This window comes from Bufo bufo, chromosome 2 (genome assembly GCF_905171765.1).
Source record: "Bufo bufo chromosome 2, aBufBuf1.1, whole genome shotgun sequence".
Lineage (NCBI taxonomy): Eukaryota > Metazoa > Chordata > Amphibia > Anura > Bufonidae > Bufo > Bufo bufo.
Window position 1 is genome coordinate 282,385,530 of NC_053390.1, and position 19,858 is coordinate 282,405,387.

The window sequence follows — 19,858 nt, forward strand, 5'->3', positions numbered from 1 at the left end:
GTTTTTATGCCTGAAACTGTAATTTACACCTGCTATGAGCAGGCATTGATTTGCCCTGTAAGGCCCTGTTCACACTGGTTTTTGACGTTGGAATTTTAGTTTGGACTCCTTTTGGACCCGTGCAGCACTTAGACTGGGCCGCCATAAAAAAGCGTCGGCCCAGCCTAAGGCCCCTTAGTGACCGCTGTAAAAAGGGGCGTATGGGTGTTCACTAAGGGGTTATGACCCTTTTGCACGGACAGATGATCAAAGTGTTCATATGAATGCTCGTTCCTGATCATCAGCCATCATCCGGCAAATGATAGGATTATTGATGTGGGTGTAACACTGTAAATGGGGTGCGCTGCTGACCATATGCAAGCTGTGTGAATGATTTTTCGTCCCTCTTTGGTTTGCTTCTGCCCACGTGAGAGGGTCTTTGAACGAGTGCCAGTCAACACGTTATATGTTGGTTATAGAGGTGCAACATATGAACATGGCCTTAGAAAGTTGGAAAATGAGAGTTCACATAATGGTTTAAGGATTTATGTTAATGCATTTTACATACCTAATTCTGATATAGGAAACGGCAGCAGAGATCTCTGCCACAAATCTACCACTTAGGGCTCATGCACACGACCGCATGTCGTCTGTAAGCGGGCCATATGTCCCGGAGCGGCACACATCGTGCGCACGGGAGCACACAGCATCAAAGGTTACTATGATGCTGTGCATATCAGGCCGCCGCGGGGCTATTGTCCCGCACTCATATCAACCTATGATGCTGTGCGCACGATGTATGCCGCTCCGGTACATACGGACAGTATATCTCGGAGGACATATGGTCGTGTGCATGAGCCCATACACTTAGGCCCCTTAAACACGAGCGAGTTTTCCGCACGGGTGCAATGCGTGACGTGAATGCATAGCACCCGCTCTGAATCCTGACCCATTCATTTAAATAGGTCTGTGTACATGAGCGTTTCTTTTCATGCATCAGTTCTGCGTTGCGTGAAAAACACAGCAGGTTCTATATTCTGCATCTTTCATGCAGCACTGGTCCCATAAGAGTGAATGGGGCTTCAGTGAAAAACGCATTGCATCCGCAAGCAAGTGCGGGTGCGATGCGTTTTTCACTAATGGTTGCTAAGGGATATTGTTTGAAAACCTTCAGTTTTTTTATCAAGCGTGTGAATAACGCATTAAAACGCATTGCACCCATGCGGGAACAACTGATCGCAATTGCAGACAAAACTGACTGAACTTGCTTGCAAAATGGTGCAAGTTTCACTGAACGCATCCGGAGCCTACCCGTCACGCTCGTGTGAAAGAGGCCTTACTGTGGCTATGTAGGCCAGTTTGGCCAGTGGCCGCATTTCTTGGACACAGACTCACTGTGCCATAGTGATTTATGATGCTGTTTCAGCACGACTGCTGGTCTACTGCCCCTTACAAGCTTCATGAGTATGCGGCCGTAGACCTATGGTTGGACTGGATTGTGAGTTTGGATTAGCCGAGCTGCAGTTGGTCCGGGAAATGTGGCCGTCACATGGGCTGTGCTTCCCAACCATAGTCCCTCTGCTGGCACTATATAGGTACCTCACCCGTGTTGCGCTTCCAGCATCCTTGGTGGCGATGTCTTCCTCACGTTTTCCAAATGTATTTTTTCCTAGTTTGTTCCATCAAATGACCCATTATTCGGGTTCATATTGAGATGTTTGTCTTTTGCTTCATAGTAACCACATGATCCCCTTCAGCAATCTTGAAGGCTTTGTAGGCCTGGTCCTTCACACAGTGCTCTGCTTTGCCCCTTTTCACACACAAGAGGATAATGCTTACATACAGAAACCTTGAAGATTGCTGTGAGGTATTTGCTGTAGAACAAACATGACTGGAGCTGGAACAATTACAAGAGGCCATGGAAAAAGCTGGTATTCTGACAGTCATCTGGCTTCAATCGGGTCATTTGCTGGCTGAGTGAAACCAAGGCGGGTGGGATTCTTCAGAAGAGCAGGCAGTCGTCTAATGACATGTGGGAGGATGTAGCACCTGCCTGGTGTCATCCTTCTTAGGGCGGCTTCTGCCACCAAGATCAAAGTGTTTTTAATGGCTTGTGTCCCGCCTCAGCTACATCTAGAATTGGCATTTTCACTTTGTTTCCCAAGCTCCAAGTAAATCTCCGCTCCAGAATGTGATGTTCTTCATCATTATTAACACTTCTAATGATATACTGAGGATTAGCACTTCTCCACCGCTCTGACACCAGCCAGGTCCCCCCTGCCGGTCTCTGCTTCCTGGTCCCTCTGGACACACAGGAAATGGCCGGTCAGTGGATGAGGCAGGTCATTGTCGCAGGCATTTCCTGTGTGTCCAGAGGGACCAGGAAATAGTTGTCACATCGCCTGACATCATATGGGAAATGAAATAACAGTTCTTGAGCATCTGTTCAGATGTTGTCAGTAGTGACTGCGACATCTGAACAGTTAGACAGAAGGAGGAGCTTAACCCGTGTCCACTATCCTGAGGATAGGGGTTAAGTGGTTTTAATAGGACACCCCCCTTTGAGCCTTGTCTGCGGCAGACTTTAATTAGAGGAGGACTGCGATTGATTGATCAATCACATGTTTAAGCTCCCTAGGGGGACTGAAATAAGTTAAAATATATATATATTTTTTTTAATATAAAAAAAAGCCAAAAGTATTAACAGTTAAAATCGCCCCTTCCCCAATTTGACATATAAAAATATACATAAAGTAATCATAATCCTTAGCGCCATGTCTGAAAACGTCAGAACAATTCAAATATAGGAGCTGGGGAAAGATCATCCATTGGGTGTCATTGATGATGTGTGGCCGATACGGAGTAAAGGCAGTGCGTCTGCGTCACCATTGTGGTTATTTATTTGTTTGGTGGCCACCTTTAGCTAATGTGTATGGAGTGGGTGGAGAGGCGAGCGATAGATTAAGCTATTTGGTTCCTGTACACATAACACTTGGAAATCAATGATCAGATATTCGACATTACTTGGATGTGGCATGATGGCACTGTCATAGTGCAGATATTTCCTGTTCCCACTATCTCACATTCATTTCTATGCATTGCAATTACCTGACGCCATGAAACCAATAACAGGATGGGGAGAGTCATAGTTTTTTGGACAAAATGAAATGTGCACAAAATAACGGGTGTGCATGCTTTGTTCTGCATTTATCAAGACAGTTTGACACTTTTTTATGCCTATTTAGACAAGGAGTGAAAGGGGCACCAAAAATGTCCAATACCATTTTTTTTGGTGTAAAAACAAGTTGCAAACCTGGTGTTTATGACTTTTTAAACAGAATTGCGCTTTAGGTGCAAGTGGCCTTTCTACTCTGTCCTTGCCACTTTCCTGAGAAGGGGTCAAGTGGGACCCGCAGGCCCAGAACATTTATCATCTTTTACCGATTTTTATTTATTTTTTTTAACCTAAAAAAAGCCCTTGGCTTTAGAATTGGTTACACGGACTGCCAGAGAATGTGCTTAATTTTTGGCGAGGTATGCATCACAAAGGATCTCCAATCCTGCCCAAAATGGTTCCATTTTGATTACACATCTGTATTCACCCGTTCCGATAGGATGTGGTTGTGTGAAATCGAAAAAGAACAAACCGGATCCCTCCCCGTTAACCTACATTGTTTTTCTAGTGATGGTTCTTGTTTGGTCCGGTTACAAAACTGAATAATAACGGAACGGAGGACATCCTGATGCATCCTGAACGGGTCTCTCTGCATTCAGAATGCATTGGGACTAAACAGAACCGTTTTGGCCCGGTTTTGAGATGCTGGCTCTCAAAACCGGAATGCATATGTGAAAGTAGCCTAAGGCACATCCTCCGGCAGTGCAGGCGAGGTCATAGACTGGCGTAAGTTTCCCAACCCACAATGTGTTTATCGCCGGCACAGGTAAGCTGGAGGGATTCAGTAGGGGTTTCCTGGGCTTCTCTGTAGAAATATATACGACACAAGTGAATACTAGATTAAAGTTGCCCTGCAATACAGTTCAGATTAATATCGGCTGAATCTGCCAGTTTCTACGGGAGCGGTCGACCATCTAATGTATATGGGGTTGTCCTGACTTCCCTCTGACAGATGATGGACTTCAGCATCCCCCATCCTTCTGATCTCAGGGGAGATGAGCCACTGCTGGAGGTGTGTGGTAGCCGCGTTCTCCCCTCTCTCCATTCAGAGAATGGCTGCTGGCCACATGAGTTTGGCTGATGAAAGTGTATGACCGCTAAGGATTTTCCAACGGTAGAGACCGAGCCAAAAAGTGAGGTCTTATAGCTTGGGATGCATTATGTACATTTTCTTCCACGTGTTCTGGTTTAAGATGAGATTACAGAATTCCTTCCACCATTTACATGGCAGCAGTGCGGACGGTCATAGTCAGCCTTGTGTAGGTCTTGGTGTCTTTATGCAGCAGGAGAAGTCGTGTTTTTTCTTTATAGTTGTGATATAGGATGATGTCTGAGCTAGGGTTGGGCGATATCAAAAATATTCTAACGATATTAAGAAATTTATCGCGATAACGATATATATCACGATAAATACCTGTTTAAAAGAAAAAAACACAACATTATTCTGTATGGGGGGGCCACAAGGAGACGTTACACTGTATGGGGGGGCCACAAGAAGACGTTATAATAAAGTCTTGTGGCCACAGGCCACCATACTTACAATAATACTTTACGATATACTTTTCCCGCGGCTGCCTCGCATGTGTGCTCCGATTCTGACATCAGATGTCGGTTGGCGGAGATTTGAATATGGGAGCAGGGAGGAGGGAGAGCCGTGGACGGCCCGCTGCGGGAAGTAATACGTTTGTAATTTTGTCATCGGAGCACACGAGCAAGGCAGCCGCAGGAAAAGTCTCTCCAGAGACGCCCAGTACTCACACGGAGTTCGCCACATAGAACCGGCACGGGTGGGTGACCGACGGTGATGTCAGATGGTGGGTGGAGTCTGGAGACTTGACTAAGGGAGGCGGAGCAAGGAGCCAGGAGCGAGAGGAAGTAATGTGTTTGTACTCACTACTCGGCACTATGCGGGCGGACGCAGATTTAGAAGCGGTCAGCACACATCGATGACGTCACAAAATACTGCGGTAATTAGGAAACAGCGATACCGCTGTTTTTTAATACCTTGGTATATCGTGAACACCGGTATACCGCTCAACCCTAGTCTGAGCTTGGCGTCACAAGGTCATACATCGCACCAGGGCTTCGGCAGGTTAGAACTCTAAAACTACAGAATGCCATTGAAATCAGCGGGTCCCTGTCTACACACTCATTGAGGGCCACATACAGGAGCTGACAGGTTCCATTTATTGTCATAAGACACTTTACCCTTTGCCTTCTACAGGTATGTGGGAAACATTCTTGTGCCCTGCTAACATAGTACATCTTACACCCTAGTTCTCTGTACACACTGTCGGGACTTGTCCAAGTATGCAGGCAGGATGCACGCTGAATATGATCTCACTTGCAAATTCTCAATATCCAACCTGTCACTGACATCTGAAGGTAGTTTCTACATTGGGATCTTGGGAGCACTTTAAATAGTACATCAGTCGCACTACGTTGGGAACGTTTCGCTCATTCATGGTGTAATCGGCAGGGCATTTACACTGCCAGATCATCACTAACGAGCGTTACTATGGACGTACGTTAGCGATGATCTGTTCAATTCTTGGCCCTTAACAAAGATTTTTCTTTAATTCTCTCATTCATGGTAATGCATATTCTTACCCTATCTGCCCCCATTCACCTGCTTCAGGTCTCACTCAGTGCTGTCCAGGAGTCTTGTGGTGTTTGCTGGCGTCACGTCCCTGTCATGTGACCACTGGCCCCGGAGTCCGTCCTCTTTAGTGTCGGCTCCTCACTTGAAGATGTTCCCGGTAGTGATGGAGGCAGATTCTGCATGTGAGTGCAGTGGGCTGACATTGGCTTTCCATACAAAGCAAAGCCAGTCCTCTACAATCCCATCTATCTGGTTTTGGTACAGCGCCTTATGAGCGCTAGAGTGACAATGGCAAGATTTTTCACTGTATTTTGGATTTTTCAGGCAGGGTCGTAACCCAATCCCAGTTGCTACTAGGACCTTTCATGGAAAGGGCCCTCCACACATTGTTCAATTCTGATGACATCGCAGCAGGTCCTGCGTCCTCACTGCAATACACATGACGGTCGTTGGGCTTCCCTGCTGCAGTGTCATTATCATGCCACTGGGGTGTTCTGAATCCAAAGAAATTAAAGTAGAGAAACTTTAGATAGATACAGGGTAGCCAATTATCCTAGAAATTGTCCTTGAAAAAAAGTGCACATTAGCTCTCCTCCAGAAGCAAGTCTTTTTTGTGCCGCATATAGTTAGCTAAGCCAATGTCTGACCAGAGGATAGGTCATCAGTAAAAAATATTGTGTGAAAACCCCTTTAAACTTTATTTGTGGAGAAAATTTGAAGTGTCCATGTAGTACGCCCCAGTCTATAGTGCTCTGTAGCTCCCAATATATTTGATATTCATCTCAGTAATCTCTTTGGTTATATATTGCACTGCGCATGCCAGGTTGATGATTACTGTCCTCAAGTCAATGGACTCTGCAGGGCTACAATATTGTGCCGGGAGTCGGACCCCCACCGCACTGATATTGGTGACCTATCCTGAGGGCAGGAATATAACCCCTTGAACGTAAGTAAAATATCAAACCATGTCAGATGGTTACAGCAGTTGGGGAGTGTTAGAGGTGGAAAGAGACATTTTCAGAATCTATAGTTTGGCAAGCTGTTCTTTGTGGCCACCATTAGAAGCGTGTCCACTGAGCTCTGATCAATGTCGTGGTCATCCACCAGAAAGGGAAGAAGACTAAAGTCTACATGTTAAATAATGTGAAACTTGTCATGGCTTAACTGTCCTGTTAACATTGCAAAAAGCACGATAACAAAGGAAACATATTAGAAACGTTTCATTCCTCTGTAATGCCCCCAGCTTTACAAAACATTTAGTCACTTCCCTATCTTAAATTCACTTCCTCTAGTTTCCCAAAAGGAAACTTATCATGAAGTCAGTATAACTCCAGTGTAAATAACCAGCCACAATCGGACTCCTGTGTTATATCATATTTGACATTGCCCCTTTTCCGCAGAACACGCTTGTATGCTTAATCAAGGAGCCCAGAAGGATTGTCGGCTTATATTATAGCTACAGGTCCGTACTACTGGTCGCCAAAACGGCACAAAACTAGGAGTGCTGAACGAATACATCAGTTTCATAGTTAAAGGGGTTATGCCATGACATGTAAAAAATAATTCCGACATCATATATTACATGACAGTATTTCCTAACAAAGCTAGAACCAGCCCTGTACCTCACATGGATCCAGGTATACAGTTGCAAGAAAAAGGTATGTGAACCCATTGGAATTATATGGATTTCTGCACAAATTGGTCATAAAATGTGATCTGATCTTCATCTAAGTCGCAACAATAGACAATCACAGTCTGCTTAAACTAATAACACACAAAGAATTAAATGTTACCATGTTTTTATTGAACACACCATGAACATTCACAGTGCAAGTAAAAAAAAAAAAACTAGACTAATGATATCTCCAAGAGCTAATTGGAGTGAGGTGTCAGCCAACTGGAGTCCAATCAATGAGATGAGATTGGAGGTGTTGGTTACAGCTGCCCTGCCCTATTAAAAACACACACCAGTTCTGGGTTTGCTTTTCACAAGAAGCATTGCCTGATGTGAATGATGCCTCGCACAAAAGAGCTCTCAGAAGACCTACGATTAAGAATTGTTGACTGGCATAAAGCTGGAAAGGGTTATAAAAGTATCTCCAAAAGCCTTGCTGTTCATCAGTCCACGGTAAGACAAATTGTCTATAAATGGAGAAAGTTCAGCACTGCTGCTACTCTCCCCAGGAGTGGCCGTCCTGTAAAGATGACTGCAAGAGCACAGCGCAGACTGCTCAATGAGGTGAAGAAGAATCCTAGAGTGTCAGCTAAAGACTTACAAAAGTCTCTGGCATATGCTAACATCCCGGTTAGTGAATCTATGATACGTAAAACACTAAACAAGAATGGATTTCATGGGAGGATACCACAGAGGAAGCCACTGCTGTCCAAAAAAAAACATTGCTGCACGTTTACAGTTTGCACAAGAGCACCTGGTTGTTCCACAGCAGTACTGGCAAAATGTTCTGTGGACAGATGAAACCAAAGTTGAGTTGTTTGGAAGAAACGCACAACACTATGTGTGGAGAAAAAGAGGCTCAGCACACCAACATCAAAACCACATCCCAACTGTGAAGTATGGTGGTGGGGGCATCATGGTTTGGGGCTGCTTTGCTGCGTCAGGGCCTGGACGGATTGCTATCATCGAAGGAAAAATGAATTCCCAAGTTTATCAAGACATTTTGCAGGAGAACTTAAGGCCATCTATCCACCAGCTGAAGCTCAACAGAAGATGGGTGTTGCAACAGAAGATGGGTGTTGCAACAGGACAACGACCCAAAGCATAGAAGTAAATCAACAGAATGGCTTAAACAGAAGAAAATACGCCTTCTGGAGTGGCCCAGTCAGAGTCCTGACCTCAACCCAATTGAGATGCTGTGGCATGACCTCAAGAAAGCGATTCACACCAGACATCCCAAGAATATTGCTGAACTGAAACAGTTCTGTAAAGAGGAATGGTCAAGAATTACTCCTGACTGTTGTGCACGTCTGATCTGCAACTACAGGAAACGTTTGGTTGAAGTTATTGCTGCCAAAGGAGGTTCAACCAGTTATTAAATCTAAGGGTTCACATACTTTTTCCACCTGCACTGTGAATGTTTACATGGTGTGTTCAATAAAAACATGGTAACATTTAATTCTTTGTGTGTAATTTGTTTAAGCAGACTGTGATTGTCTATTGTTGTGACTTAGATGATCAGATCACATTTTATGACCAATTTGTGCAGAAATCCATATCATTCCAAAGGGTTCACATACTTTTTCTTGCAACTGTATCCCCATTTATTGCTCTACTAGATTTATATCAGGCTGGCAGCTCAAGGGGAGTGTCTTTTCTGCTGTAGCTCAGAGGGAGTGTCTATTCTTTTGGAGCTCTCCCTATCACAGCTCAGGAGGCAGCTGAAGGACAGAACTGAGCATGTGCGACCATCTCATTGAGCCAGACAAAGAAATAGAACAAACAGCAGGTGGCGCTATGCAGATACATTTTATTAAATAACTCAGTGGCTATACAAAATTCTTAGTTCCATGCAATTACAAAAGTATTCAGATCCAGGTGCTGGTTTGAAAACTGTAGAATAGTTTTGTGAGACAACCCCTTATTCACAAGCAGAGCACTTCAGTGCCCCCAAGATGGTGATTGACAGGTTGGGATATTGCTAGGTAGGAATATTAAATGAGACTTAAATTTTGATGACCTATCCATAAGATAGGTCAAGAACATTAGATTAACTCCTCACCCCGACCTATCAGCTATATGAAGGTTCTGTCAAACACCGCAGCCTCTTCATTATGCCAGTGACATCCTGTCCATCAGTCACATGACCTTTCTGCACTTCGCTCCCATTCAGGTGAATGGGATTGAGCTGCAATACCAAGCAAAGCCACTATACAATGTGTGGCGCTGTGTTTGGTATAAAGTGAAGAGGCCACAGTACATGCTCGAGTGTTGTGATCCCTTCAAACAGCTGATTAGTCGAACCCCAGAAAAACCCTTTAGGCGGAGCGATCCACTTTAGCACCTCATTAGTCTTCATTCACACAATTTTTTTTTCTTTTTCGCAGTAAAAATTGATGCATTTTTTCATGTTGCATACGTGTATTTGGTGTTTTTTTTTTTTTTTTTTTTTGGTAATTTCCGGCGCAGAGTTCCACTTTCTGTTGGGATCTGTCCTACTAATTGACCTTTTTGTTAGTAAAGATGAGGGTTGTTTCCACATGACTTAAAGCTCCTGCCTCTGTTCATGCGCCGCTCATGTGGATAGGGGATGATTTATCTTGAGGAGCTGCGCATAAACTGTTGCTGCTGTGGAAGCAGAACCTCTGCGCTTGTGCTGCTACACCGAGCAGTGGTGCAGATACGAGACTGTCATGTTCAGCAGAGGTGTCTGGCCCTGTCAATCAGGTGGCAGGAGGAGTGTCCTCACCTTGAGACGAATGCTCTTTAGTCTGGGCGGGTGTGTGCATGCGCAGCAGTTGTTCTCCATTATGCTTTAGTGGTCTGGACCGTGTGTGTGTGTGTGTGTAAACCACACGGTATTTGGTGCTTGATGGTTGTTTTATTTTTCTTTACCCACGTCAGTGTGGAAAACTGCAGTATTAAAGTCTTGGAAAGCCGCCGTTTCATGATCACACATGCTACATAAAGATAAACACATGGCCGGTTTTTCTAGGAAAGTTACACTTGTGAATGTATCCTAAGGGGCAGCTTCACTTCATTGCTTACAATCCTAGTGTCCGTAAAGCCACCATGGTACACTGATATTCTAGGGTCTGCGGTCCACCGGGCCAAAAAATGCGGATACTGGCTGTGTGCATTCCACGCTTTTTGCAGCCTTATTGTCAAAATGCCTACTCCTGTCCGCCAAACGGACAAGAATAGGACATGTTCTATAATTTGCGGGATGGCCACAGAAGTTTTTGCAGTCCCATGGAAATGAATGGGTCGGCATGCGGTCCCCAAAACAATGTGGATCGGACGCTTACCAAACATCGCTGTGTGAATGAGGCCTAGCTGAGATAAATATAGCAGCATCTATAAACTGCCAGAGTCACCGAAGAGTAACATTTCTATTCTTGCTCTCACCCTAGAGAGAGGAAACAATGTGGACATAAAAGGGTAACAGTCTCCCTAGGTAGATTACTGCGTTTTGTGTGGGTACTGAGAGTGCTCTTTACCGAAGATGGTAATCTCCCAAAGCGCCGTGTGCGACTGAATCCTATTTTTGGTCGTATAAATGTGTTTGAATGTTAATCTCCTAGTATATAAAACAAACGCTGCTGGTTTTCTTTGTTGGCGTGCATAAAACCGTATGCTCTGCAGAATAATGCCGCTGGGGACCGCACTCTAGGAGATTGCAGCTAAAACGGAGTGCTGCTCATTCTTCAGATATGTAGATATGTTGTACCTGAAACCCGGGGATGCTTAGTGGGCCGAGCAGTTTTCTGTTGTACGGCTATCCTGACTGCTAAGCTGCATTTTCAGTTAGGGCTTATGCATAGGACCGGGATCGGCATCTCCCAGGCAGACCACACATATTGATTTATGGTAGTCAGCCTGTCCGATGGTGGGGCTGTTAGTGTACGCACATGATGGTGAGTACAGTGTAATAAACCCCGATCAGGAGCTGGCTGTATCATATTGATTTATGTCTGATGGCAGGGCTATTGCAGTACTCGCATGATGGTGAGTACAGTGTAATAAACCCCGATCAGGAGCTGGCTGTATCATATTGATTTATGTCTGATGGCAGGGCTATTGCAGTACTCGCATGATGGTGAGTACAGTGTAATAAACCCCGATCAGGAGCTGGCTGTATCATATTGATTTATGTCTGATGGCAGGGCTATTGCAGTACTCGCATGATGGTGAGTACAGTGTAATAAACCCCGATCAGGAGCTGGCTGTATTATAAATCTCTGATTCTGTCAATTTGGGTCAGAGGAGCCAGAGCTGACACACAAACCTAGTTTCCCAGGCCGATGGCGGCCGTGTGCATGAGCACCCCTTCTAGTCTGAGCAGTGCCTGCAGAATTGATCTGGCTAGTGTCTGACGGATTGGATGCTGAATCATATACAGGTGCTTCCTTCTCCCTGGCAGTGTAAAGGTTACTCTTCTTACATGCGTTCTGTTGAGCAGTTGCCAGCCCTAATTGGCTGCGTACCCGTGGTAGACGCCTCCTTATTCTTTTCTTCTTGAAGTCTCTGCAGAGCTGATGTCACTACTGCTGTATGTCATAGGAGTAAAGTCTTGAAAAGCTAGTTGGGTGTGAGACATGGATTTCATATTTGCTCTGGTTAGATCATTGACCTACAGCTTATGACAGTCATGGTGAACCTTTTACAGACCGAGTGCCCAAATTGCAGCCCAAAACCCACTTATTTTTCGTAAAGTGCCAACACGGCAATTTAACCTGAATACTACAGTCCAATATAGCAGTGGTCCCCAACCTTTTTTTCACCAAGGACCAGTTTCATGCAAGACAATTTTCCCAGGGACCGGGTGAGGTGGGTTGAGAGCTGCGGGGGTTATGGGGGAGTTGGCGGGGGTTATGGGGGTGGGGCTTAGGGGGTGGGGGGGGGCTGACTGATTCACGCGCATAACAAAACACAAGGTGCGTATAAACTGACTATGGTCTCTGCTGCACTGTACCGTATTTTTCGCCCTATAAGATGCACCTAGTTTTAGAGGAGAACAATAAGAAAAAAATATTTTTCATTACACCTAAGGTCAGACCAGCAATCAGACCCCCAATGTTAATCAGACCTCAGATCAGACCCCCAATGGCTCAGATCAACCCCCAAACCTTTAGCCATCTATCAGCCCCCAATGTCAGCCATAACCCCCCCCCCCCAATGTCAGCCATACCCCCCCCCCCCAATGTCAGCCATTACCCCCCCCCCCAATGTCAGCCATTACCCCCCCCCCCAATGTCAGCCATTACCCCCCCCCAATGTCAGCCATTACCCCCCCCAATGTCAGCCATTACCCCCCCCCAATGTCAGCCATTACCCCCCCCCCAATGTCAGCCATTACCCCCCCCAATGTCAGCCATTACCCCCCCCAATGTCAGCCATTACCCCCCCCAATGTCAGCCATTACCCCCCCCAATGTCAGCCATTACCCCCCCCCAATGTCAGCCATTACCCCCCCCAATGTCAGCCATTACCCCCCCCAATGTCAGCCATTACCCCCCCCAATGTCAGCCATTACCCCCCCCCAATGTCAGCCATTACCCCCCCCCAATGTCAGCCATTACCCCCCCCAATGTCAGCCATTACCCCCCCCAATGTCAGCCATTACCCCCCCCAATGTCAGCCATTACCCCCCCCAATGTCAGCCATTACCCCCCCCCAATGTCAGCCATTACCCCCCCCAATGTCAGCCATTACCCCCCCCAATGTCAGCCATTACCCCCCCCAATGTCAGCCATTACCCCCCCCAATGTCAGCCATTACCCCCCCCAATGTCAGCCATTACCCCCCCCAATGTCAGCCATTACCCCCCCCAATGTCAGCCATTACCCCCCCCATGTCAGCCATTACCCCCCCCCCCATGTCAGCCATTACCCCCCCCCCATGTCAGCCATTACCCCCCCCAATGTCAGCCATTACCCCCCCCAATGTCAGCCATTACCCCCCCCAATGTCAGCCATTACCCCCCCCAATGTCAGCCATTACCCCCCCCCAATGTCAGCCATTACCCCCCCCCAATGTCAGCCATTACCCCCCCCCCATGTCAGCCATTACCCCCCCCCAATGTCAGCCATAACCCCCCCCCCCAATGTCAGCCATCAGCCCCCAGTGCAAATAAAATTAAAGAAAACACTTACCTCTCCTGCTCCTGGTCACCATCGCGATCCTCTTCATTCTGCTGTCGGCTGGCTGTGTATAGCGGCGCACAGTGTGAGGTCACAGAGAGAGCTCACGCTGTGCGCAGCCCTGCATAGCCGAGCCGTGGACCAGGAAGCGGTGAGTACAGATCCTTCACCGCTTCCTGGTCTTTCTGTACTAATGAAGCGCTTCCATAATGGAAGCGCTTCATTAGTACAGCGTTAAAGACTGCCCTGATCGCCGTGGCCCGGCAAACCATCTTCGAGGGTCCGGTCCTGGGCCGCGGCCCGGCGGTTGGGGATCGCTGCAATATAGTATATATGTACTTTATCATTTAGCTATAATATCCTGCCTACATTCAATGCACTGCCTGTGCCATTCATAGTGCGCCCAGCGCTGATGAATGGCAGGAAAAGTCTAAGGCATATTGGTACACCATAGACTTTCTAGTGTGTGGGTGCCCACAGAGAGGGCTCTGAATGCCACCTCTGGCACCTGTGCCATAGGTTCGCCACCACTGGCTTATGAAATCTCAAATTATTTGTATCTGCTGCGCCTTAAACTCACTGCCTCTGTTCCCGGCTTCTGTGACGTTTCCAGATCGGCTTTGCTTATGAAACTCTAGAAAGAATTCCCATTGTGTACTGGTGACACTGCCTAATGGAGAAACTGGCTTTGTTGCCCATAGCAGCCAATCACAGCCCAGCTTTCACTTCATATTCTGCTCTTGAAACATAAGAGCTGTGCTGTGATTAGTTGTTGTTGGCAACAAGGACACAGGGTCTCTTTTAGAGGTTTCCCAATCTGGTTCCTACAGCTGGAAATAATGGTGGGTAAGTAATGGGCTCTCACACTTGGAGACCCTGCTTGTAACCCAGCTCTGCATAGTCTTGGGCATATTAAAGAGGTATTACCATCTGAGACAATGGGGATATATCTCTAGGATATGCCCCCATTGTGTGAGGTGGGACCCGCACCTACAGAGAGAGGAAGGTGGTGGCCAGACGATCCTGGGTTTCCCTCAGTTGACAGGAAACAACCCAATATCACTTACTAATAGTCATTGTTTATCTGTAATGCCCCGTTCTCCATTGTGGTCAAGTGACCTTTTCCTCTGTGTTAGTTCCCTATCTGGATGACATCTGAGGTGTTGCAAGGCCTGTAAGGGTCTGCCGTGTAGACACATCATCACCAGTGACCTTGTCATTCTCCCAGCATGCCTGAACAGCCTAGCACTGTTAGAGCATGCTGTGAGCTGTAGGTTTGCAACAGCTGAAGGGCTGCAGGTTGAGCATCCCTGCCCTGTAGACGTGATGTCAGCAATGATGCTATTTCTTAGGCTACATGCACACAAATGTTTGTTTCCATGTCTGTTAAGTTTTTTTTGCGGACAGGATGCAGACCCATTCATTTCAATCGGTCTGCAAAAAATGCGGACAGCACATCGTGTGCTGTCCGTTCCGTAGCCCCGCGAAAAAATAGAACATGTCCTATTCTTGTCTGTTTTAGGCATTGTTTCAATGGATCCGCAAAAAAAAATAAAAAAACTGATGGCATACTGATGTCATCTGTTTTATTTTATTTTTTATTTTTTGCGGACCGCTAAACACATACGGTTGTGTGCATGTAGCCTTAGGGCTCGTTCACACGAACGTGTGAAGCTCGTGCTGTGGACCGCAAATTGCGATCCACAATGCACGGGCACCGTCTGTGGGGCAGGCACATGGGGATCGCAGACCCATTTTACTTGAAGGGGTCCACGATCCTTCCATTCTGCAAAAAGATACAGTATTTTCTATCTTTTTGCGGTGCGGAAGCACGGAATGGAACCCCAGAAAGCACTCCGTAGTGCTTCTGTAGCGTTCCGTTCCGCGCATCTCCGGATTTGCGGACCACATGAAATGAATGGGTCCGCATCCGTGATGCGGAATGGGCACGGAACGGTGCCCGTGTATTGCGGGTCCGCAATACGGAAGCGGGCATCGCACGTTCGTGTGAACGAGCCCTTAGGCCGAATGCACACGGCCGTGTTCCGAGTGTATTACTGTAGTGCAGCGGCGGCATGAAGCGCACGGCGTCATAGCAACCAATGACGCCGTGCGCTCCTGCTCTGAACAGGAATCCAGCCCGGCATACCACGGACCGCATTCGGCCTTAGGGTGAGGTTTTTCCAACAGGGCTTTAAGCAGGTTTGGATCTGTGATGTTCAAGCTGGGAGGGGAAGGAGAGGCAGAGACCTGATGCTACAGACACTCCTGTGAGTCTTTCATCAGTATGTGAACACAGGGTGCAGGTCACAGATAGCAGTTGTGCTGCAGGTGTCAGAATGCACTCAGGACTTCAACATTTGATTTATATAATTCAGTAGGGTTGAATTATATGTGTGTGTAACCGGAAAACCATTTTAATATACAAAAATTTGGGCACATAGTCCTGTCGTAAAATAAGGCAACCAATAGTTGGTGTAAAGGTAGACAAACGTGGCCCTCTGTACGCCAGATTTATCATCCCACTTAAGCCAGTGTGATGATTTTGGTAAATTTTTGGGCTATCTGTCCAAGTTTACAGCATCTGCATTTTAGACAGAATTTGTAAACGTGCCCCGATGGGTGAGTTAATGTCTGCTCGCTAAGGCCTCTTTCACACTTGCAATGTCCAGATCCGGCGTGTACTCCATTTGCCGGAGGTGCCTGCCGGATCCCTAACACCGCAAGTGAACTGAAAGCATTTGAAGACTGATCCGTCTTCAAAATGCGTTCAGTGTTACTATGGCACCCAGGATGCTATTAAAGTCCTGGTTGCCATAGTAGTAGTGGGGAGCGGGGGAGCAGTATACTTACCGTCCGTGCGTCTCCCGGGGCGCTCCAGAATGACGTCAGAGCGCCCCATGCGCATGGATGACGTGATCCATGTGATCACGTCATCCATGCGAATGGGGCGCCCTGACGTCACTATGAAGCGCCCCGGGAGCCGCACGGACGGTAAGTATACTGCTCCCCCGCTCCCCACTACACTTTACCATGGCAAACAGGACTTTAGCGTCTCGGCAGCCATGGTAACCATTCAGAAAAAGCTAAACGTCGGATCCGGTAATGCGCCGAAACGACGTTTAGCTTAAGGCCGGATCCGGATTAATGCCTTTCAATGGGCATTAATTCCGGATCCGGCCTTGCGGCAAGTGTTCCGGATTTTTGGCCAGAGCAAAAAGCGCAGCATGCTGCGGTATTTTCTCCGGCCAAAAAACGTTCCGGTCCTGAACTGAAGACATCCTGATGCATCCTGAACGGATTTCTCTCCATTCAGAATGCATTAGGATAAAACTGATCAGGATTCTTCCGGCATAGAGCCCCGACGACAGAACTCTATGCCGGAAGACAAAAACGCAAGTGTGAAAGAGCCCTATCAAAGCCCCAAAATAAGTCTGAGCCTGGTAAATTCAACCGGTGCCTAGTAAAGGAGCGCATTTTTGCTTGACTGTAATATACATTAATCCAGTTAGTTTACGGTTAGCAGCATGGGTGGAAGCGTTCGACTCTGCAGACAGACTATAAATTTTTAATTTATCGCCTACTTTAATGATGGAGCCTAAACTGCCTCCATCTCGCCCCCAGATTTAGCTTTGTTACATTTTGCCTTGCAGGTAAGTTTTCATGAAACAATACCGTGCTTACATTTATGAGTTGGCAGCAAAAATACCAGTCCATATGCTCCAAGCTGTAGTATGTCATTTTTGTGTATGCATTGTGTATGTATATATGTGTGTGTGTATATGTGTAATATACTTATATTTATTTACTTAATTTTTTTTCTTTTCTTTTTGTGTCTACAGAAACGATGAGGCGTGTGGTTCGACAAAGTAAATTCCGGCATGTCTTTGGGCAGGCTGTGAAGAATGATCAGTGCTATGATGACATCAGAGTTTCCCGGGTTACCTGGGATAGCTCATTCTGTGCGGTTAACCCCAAATTTGTTGCCATAATCATAGATGCGAGCGGAGGCGGAGCTTTCCTAGTGCTGCCATTACTGAAGGTATTTTAAAGAGACTTTATGCTCTTCCAAAGTTAACCCTTCTGTATATTTAGAGTCTGGGATACATGCTTGTTTTTCTCTTCTATCCTTTTTTTATTTTATTTTATTATTTTTGTACTTACACCCTTTGGTTACCAGCAAAATTAAGTGAACTTTCATGGGCATGTTTCCTGAAAAGAGCCCCACTCAGCATTTTGTCTTTTTTTTTTAAAGGATATCCTTGTATAGTGGGGATTGTATAGAAGTCATGTCTGAGATCCCCAAACTGGAGCATCCACATGTCTTATTCATGGCTGTCCCCCCTCATTCTTTCCCTGGACAATGACACCCCCCCCCCCAGGGAACTGCAGCTGTATTTGAGTGAATTAGGGCAGCTGCAAAGCAGATACAGTGCTGCAGCCCTTTCATTCACAGGATTGGTGGGGGTCTCCAGTAGGAATCCTGTGTCCGTCGGTTGTGTGTTCAGGCCCATTTACAAGCGATTGAGCTTCAGTACCAAGCACCGCTTCTATGCAGTGGATGTTCCTTGCTTGGTATACAGTTAAGAGGCTGTGGCCTCTTAATACAGCTGACTTCACCTGAAGGCCTCATTCACATTTCCTCTGACGCGTGCTGTCCGCATTTTCCACAGACACCACACGTACCCATTGATTTTACTGTGTCCTTTCACGCATTAGTATCTTTTTTTTACTGACCGTGGGTCAGTGAAAAAATCCCGGAGACATGTACTACTTTCGTCCATAATGCAGACCAAACACGGCCGTTATAGTCTATGCGTTCCTGAAAAAAAACATTAATTGCATCCCTGTTGTCTGTTTTTCACTGACCTCTAATAGGAGATGCTCTGGAAATGAACTTTCAGCCTAGCAGTGTCCGTGGAATACAGATGACACACGGATATCTTCACCAGTGTTGAGTGAAGCGAGCTTTGGATGCTTCATCCACAGTCCCAGGGCTCCAGATGGCGACCAAAATGGTCGCCATGGCGACAAGACTTTTTAGTCTTGTCGCCATTTGCGACTGTACCGCTGCGCTCCTGCGCAGCCTAAGTTCTCTTCAGTAGCACAGTGGAGAAGGAAGGAGTCCCTCCCTCTCCACTGTGACGCGGCCGCCACTACCACCAATGGGGATATAGCAGGGGAGGAGCTTTCGCCACTGCGCCACCAATGAATGTAAAACATTAGTATAGGCAGCGGTATCACAGACCCGGCCTCAATAACAGGGCATGTGATACTCGGCAATTAACCCCTCAGGTGCCACATCTGAGGGGTTAATTGCCACAGATCGCATGCCCTGTTATTGAGGCTGGGTCTGTGATACCGCTGCAGACCATTGTATAAAGGAGTTAAAGAGGACCTTTCATGGGTCCAAAGAATATGAACTTAGTAGCAGGCTGCATAGAGCGGCGCCCAGGGATCTAAGTGCACTTACTATTATTCCTGGGCGCCGCTCCGTTCGTCCGCTGTGGCCCCCGGTATTTTCAACATTCAGAGCAAGGAGGAGGAGACGCCAGTGTCTCTCCGTCTCCATGACAGCAGCGCTGTCCAATCAGGGCTCAGAGCGAGGGATGTTTTTTTTTTTTTCTCCCTGGCTCTGAGCTCTGTGCTGTGATTGGACAGCGCTGCTGTCAGGGAGAAGGAGAGACACTGGCGTCTCCTCCTCCTTGCTCTGAATGTTGAAAATACCAGGGGCCACAGTGGGCGAACGGAGCGGCGCCCAGGAATAATAGTAAGTGCACTTAGATCCCTGGGCGCCGCTCTATGCAGCCTGCTACTAAGTTCATATTCTTTGGACCTATGAAAGGTCCTCTTTAATTACATTCATTGGTGGTGCAGTGCGCCCCCCCCAAAGCCTCTCTCCCCCGCCCCCTCATCCCCATTATCACTTGCCACAAGTCCCCCCCCCCCCCCCCCCCCCCCCCCTATTGTTATATGGTGGCCACAGGGTCCCATCTCCTCCAGTAGTTGCAGTGGCAGATTACACTGCTGGGGCTCAGATCGTTACTGTGGCATCCAGGACGTTACTGAAGCCCTGGCTGCCATGTTCAGCTCCCTGCTGCCGTGTGCACAAAGCACAGGGCAGCAGGGAGATGTGAGATCCTATTTACCCTGATGGAGCTCTATCAGGGTGAATAGCACAAGGGATGAAAAGATCCAGGTTCTAGTCCCTAAGGGAAGAAATGGTTATTAAATAAAAAGTTTAAAAAAACACCAAAATACTAAAAGTTTAAATGGCCCCCTTC

General features: G+C 46.9%; 1 protein-coding gene across 2 annotated transcripts in view; it reads left to right on the forward strand.

The window, feature by feature from the left end:
* The window catches only part of CORO1C (coronin 1C), a 141,837-nt gene that overhangs the window by 70,566 nt on the left and 51,413 nt on the right, over nucleotides 1-19,858 (forward strand). For both annotated transcript variants that reach the window (XM_040416611.1, XM_040416612.1), the window contains exon 2: nucleotides 17,417-17,616. In XM_040416611.1, coding sequence (XP_040272545.1) covers nucleotides 17,422-17,616 — 195 coding nt within the window. In that variant the 5' untranslated portion in view covers nucleotides 17,417-17,421. The remainder of the gene's footprint in view (nucleotides 1-17,416; nucleotides 17,617-19,858) is intronic.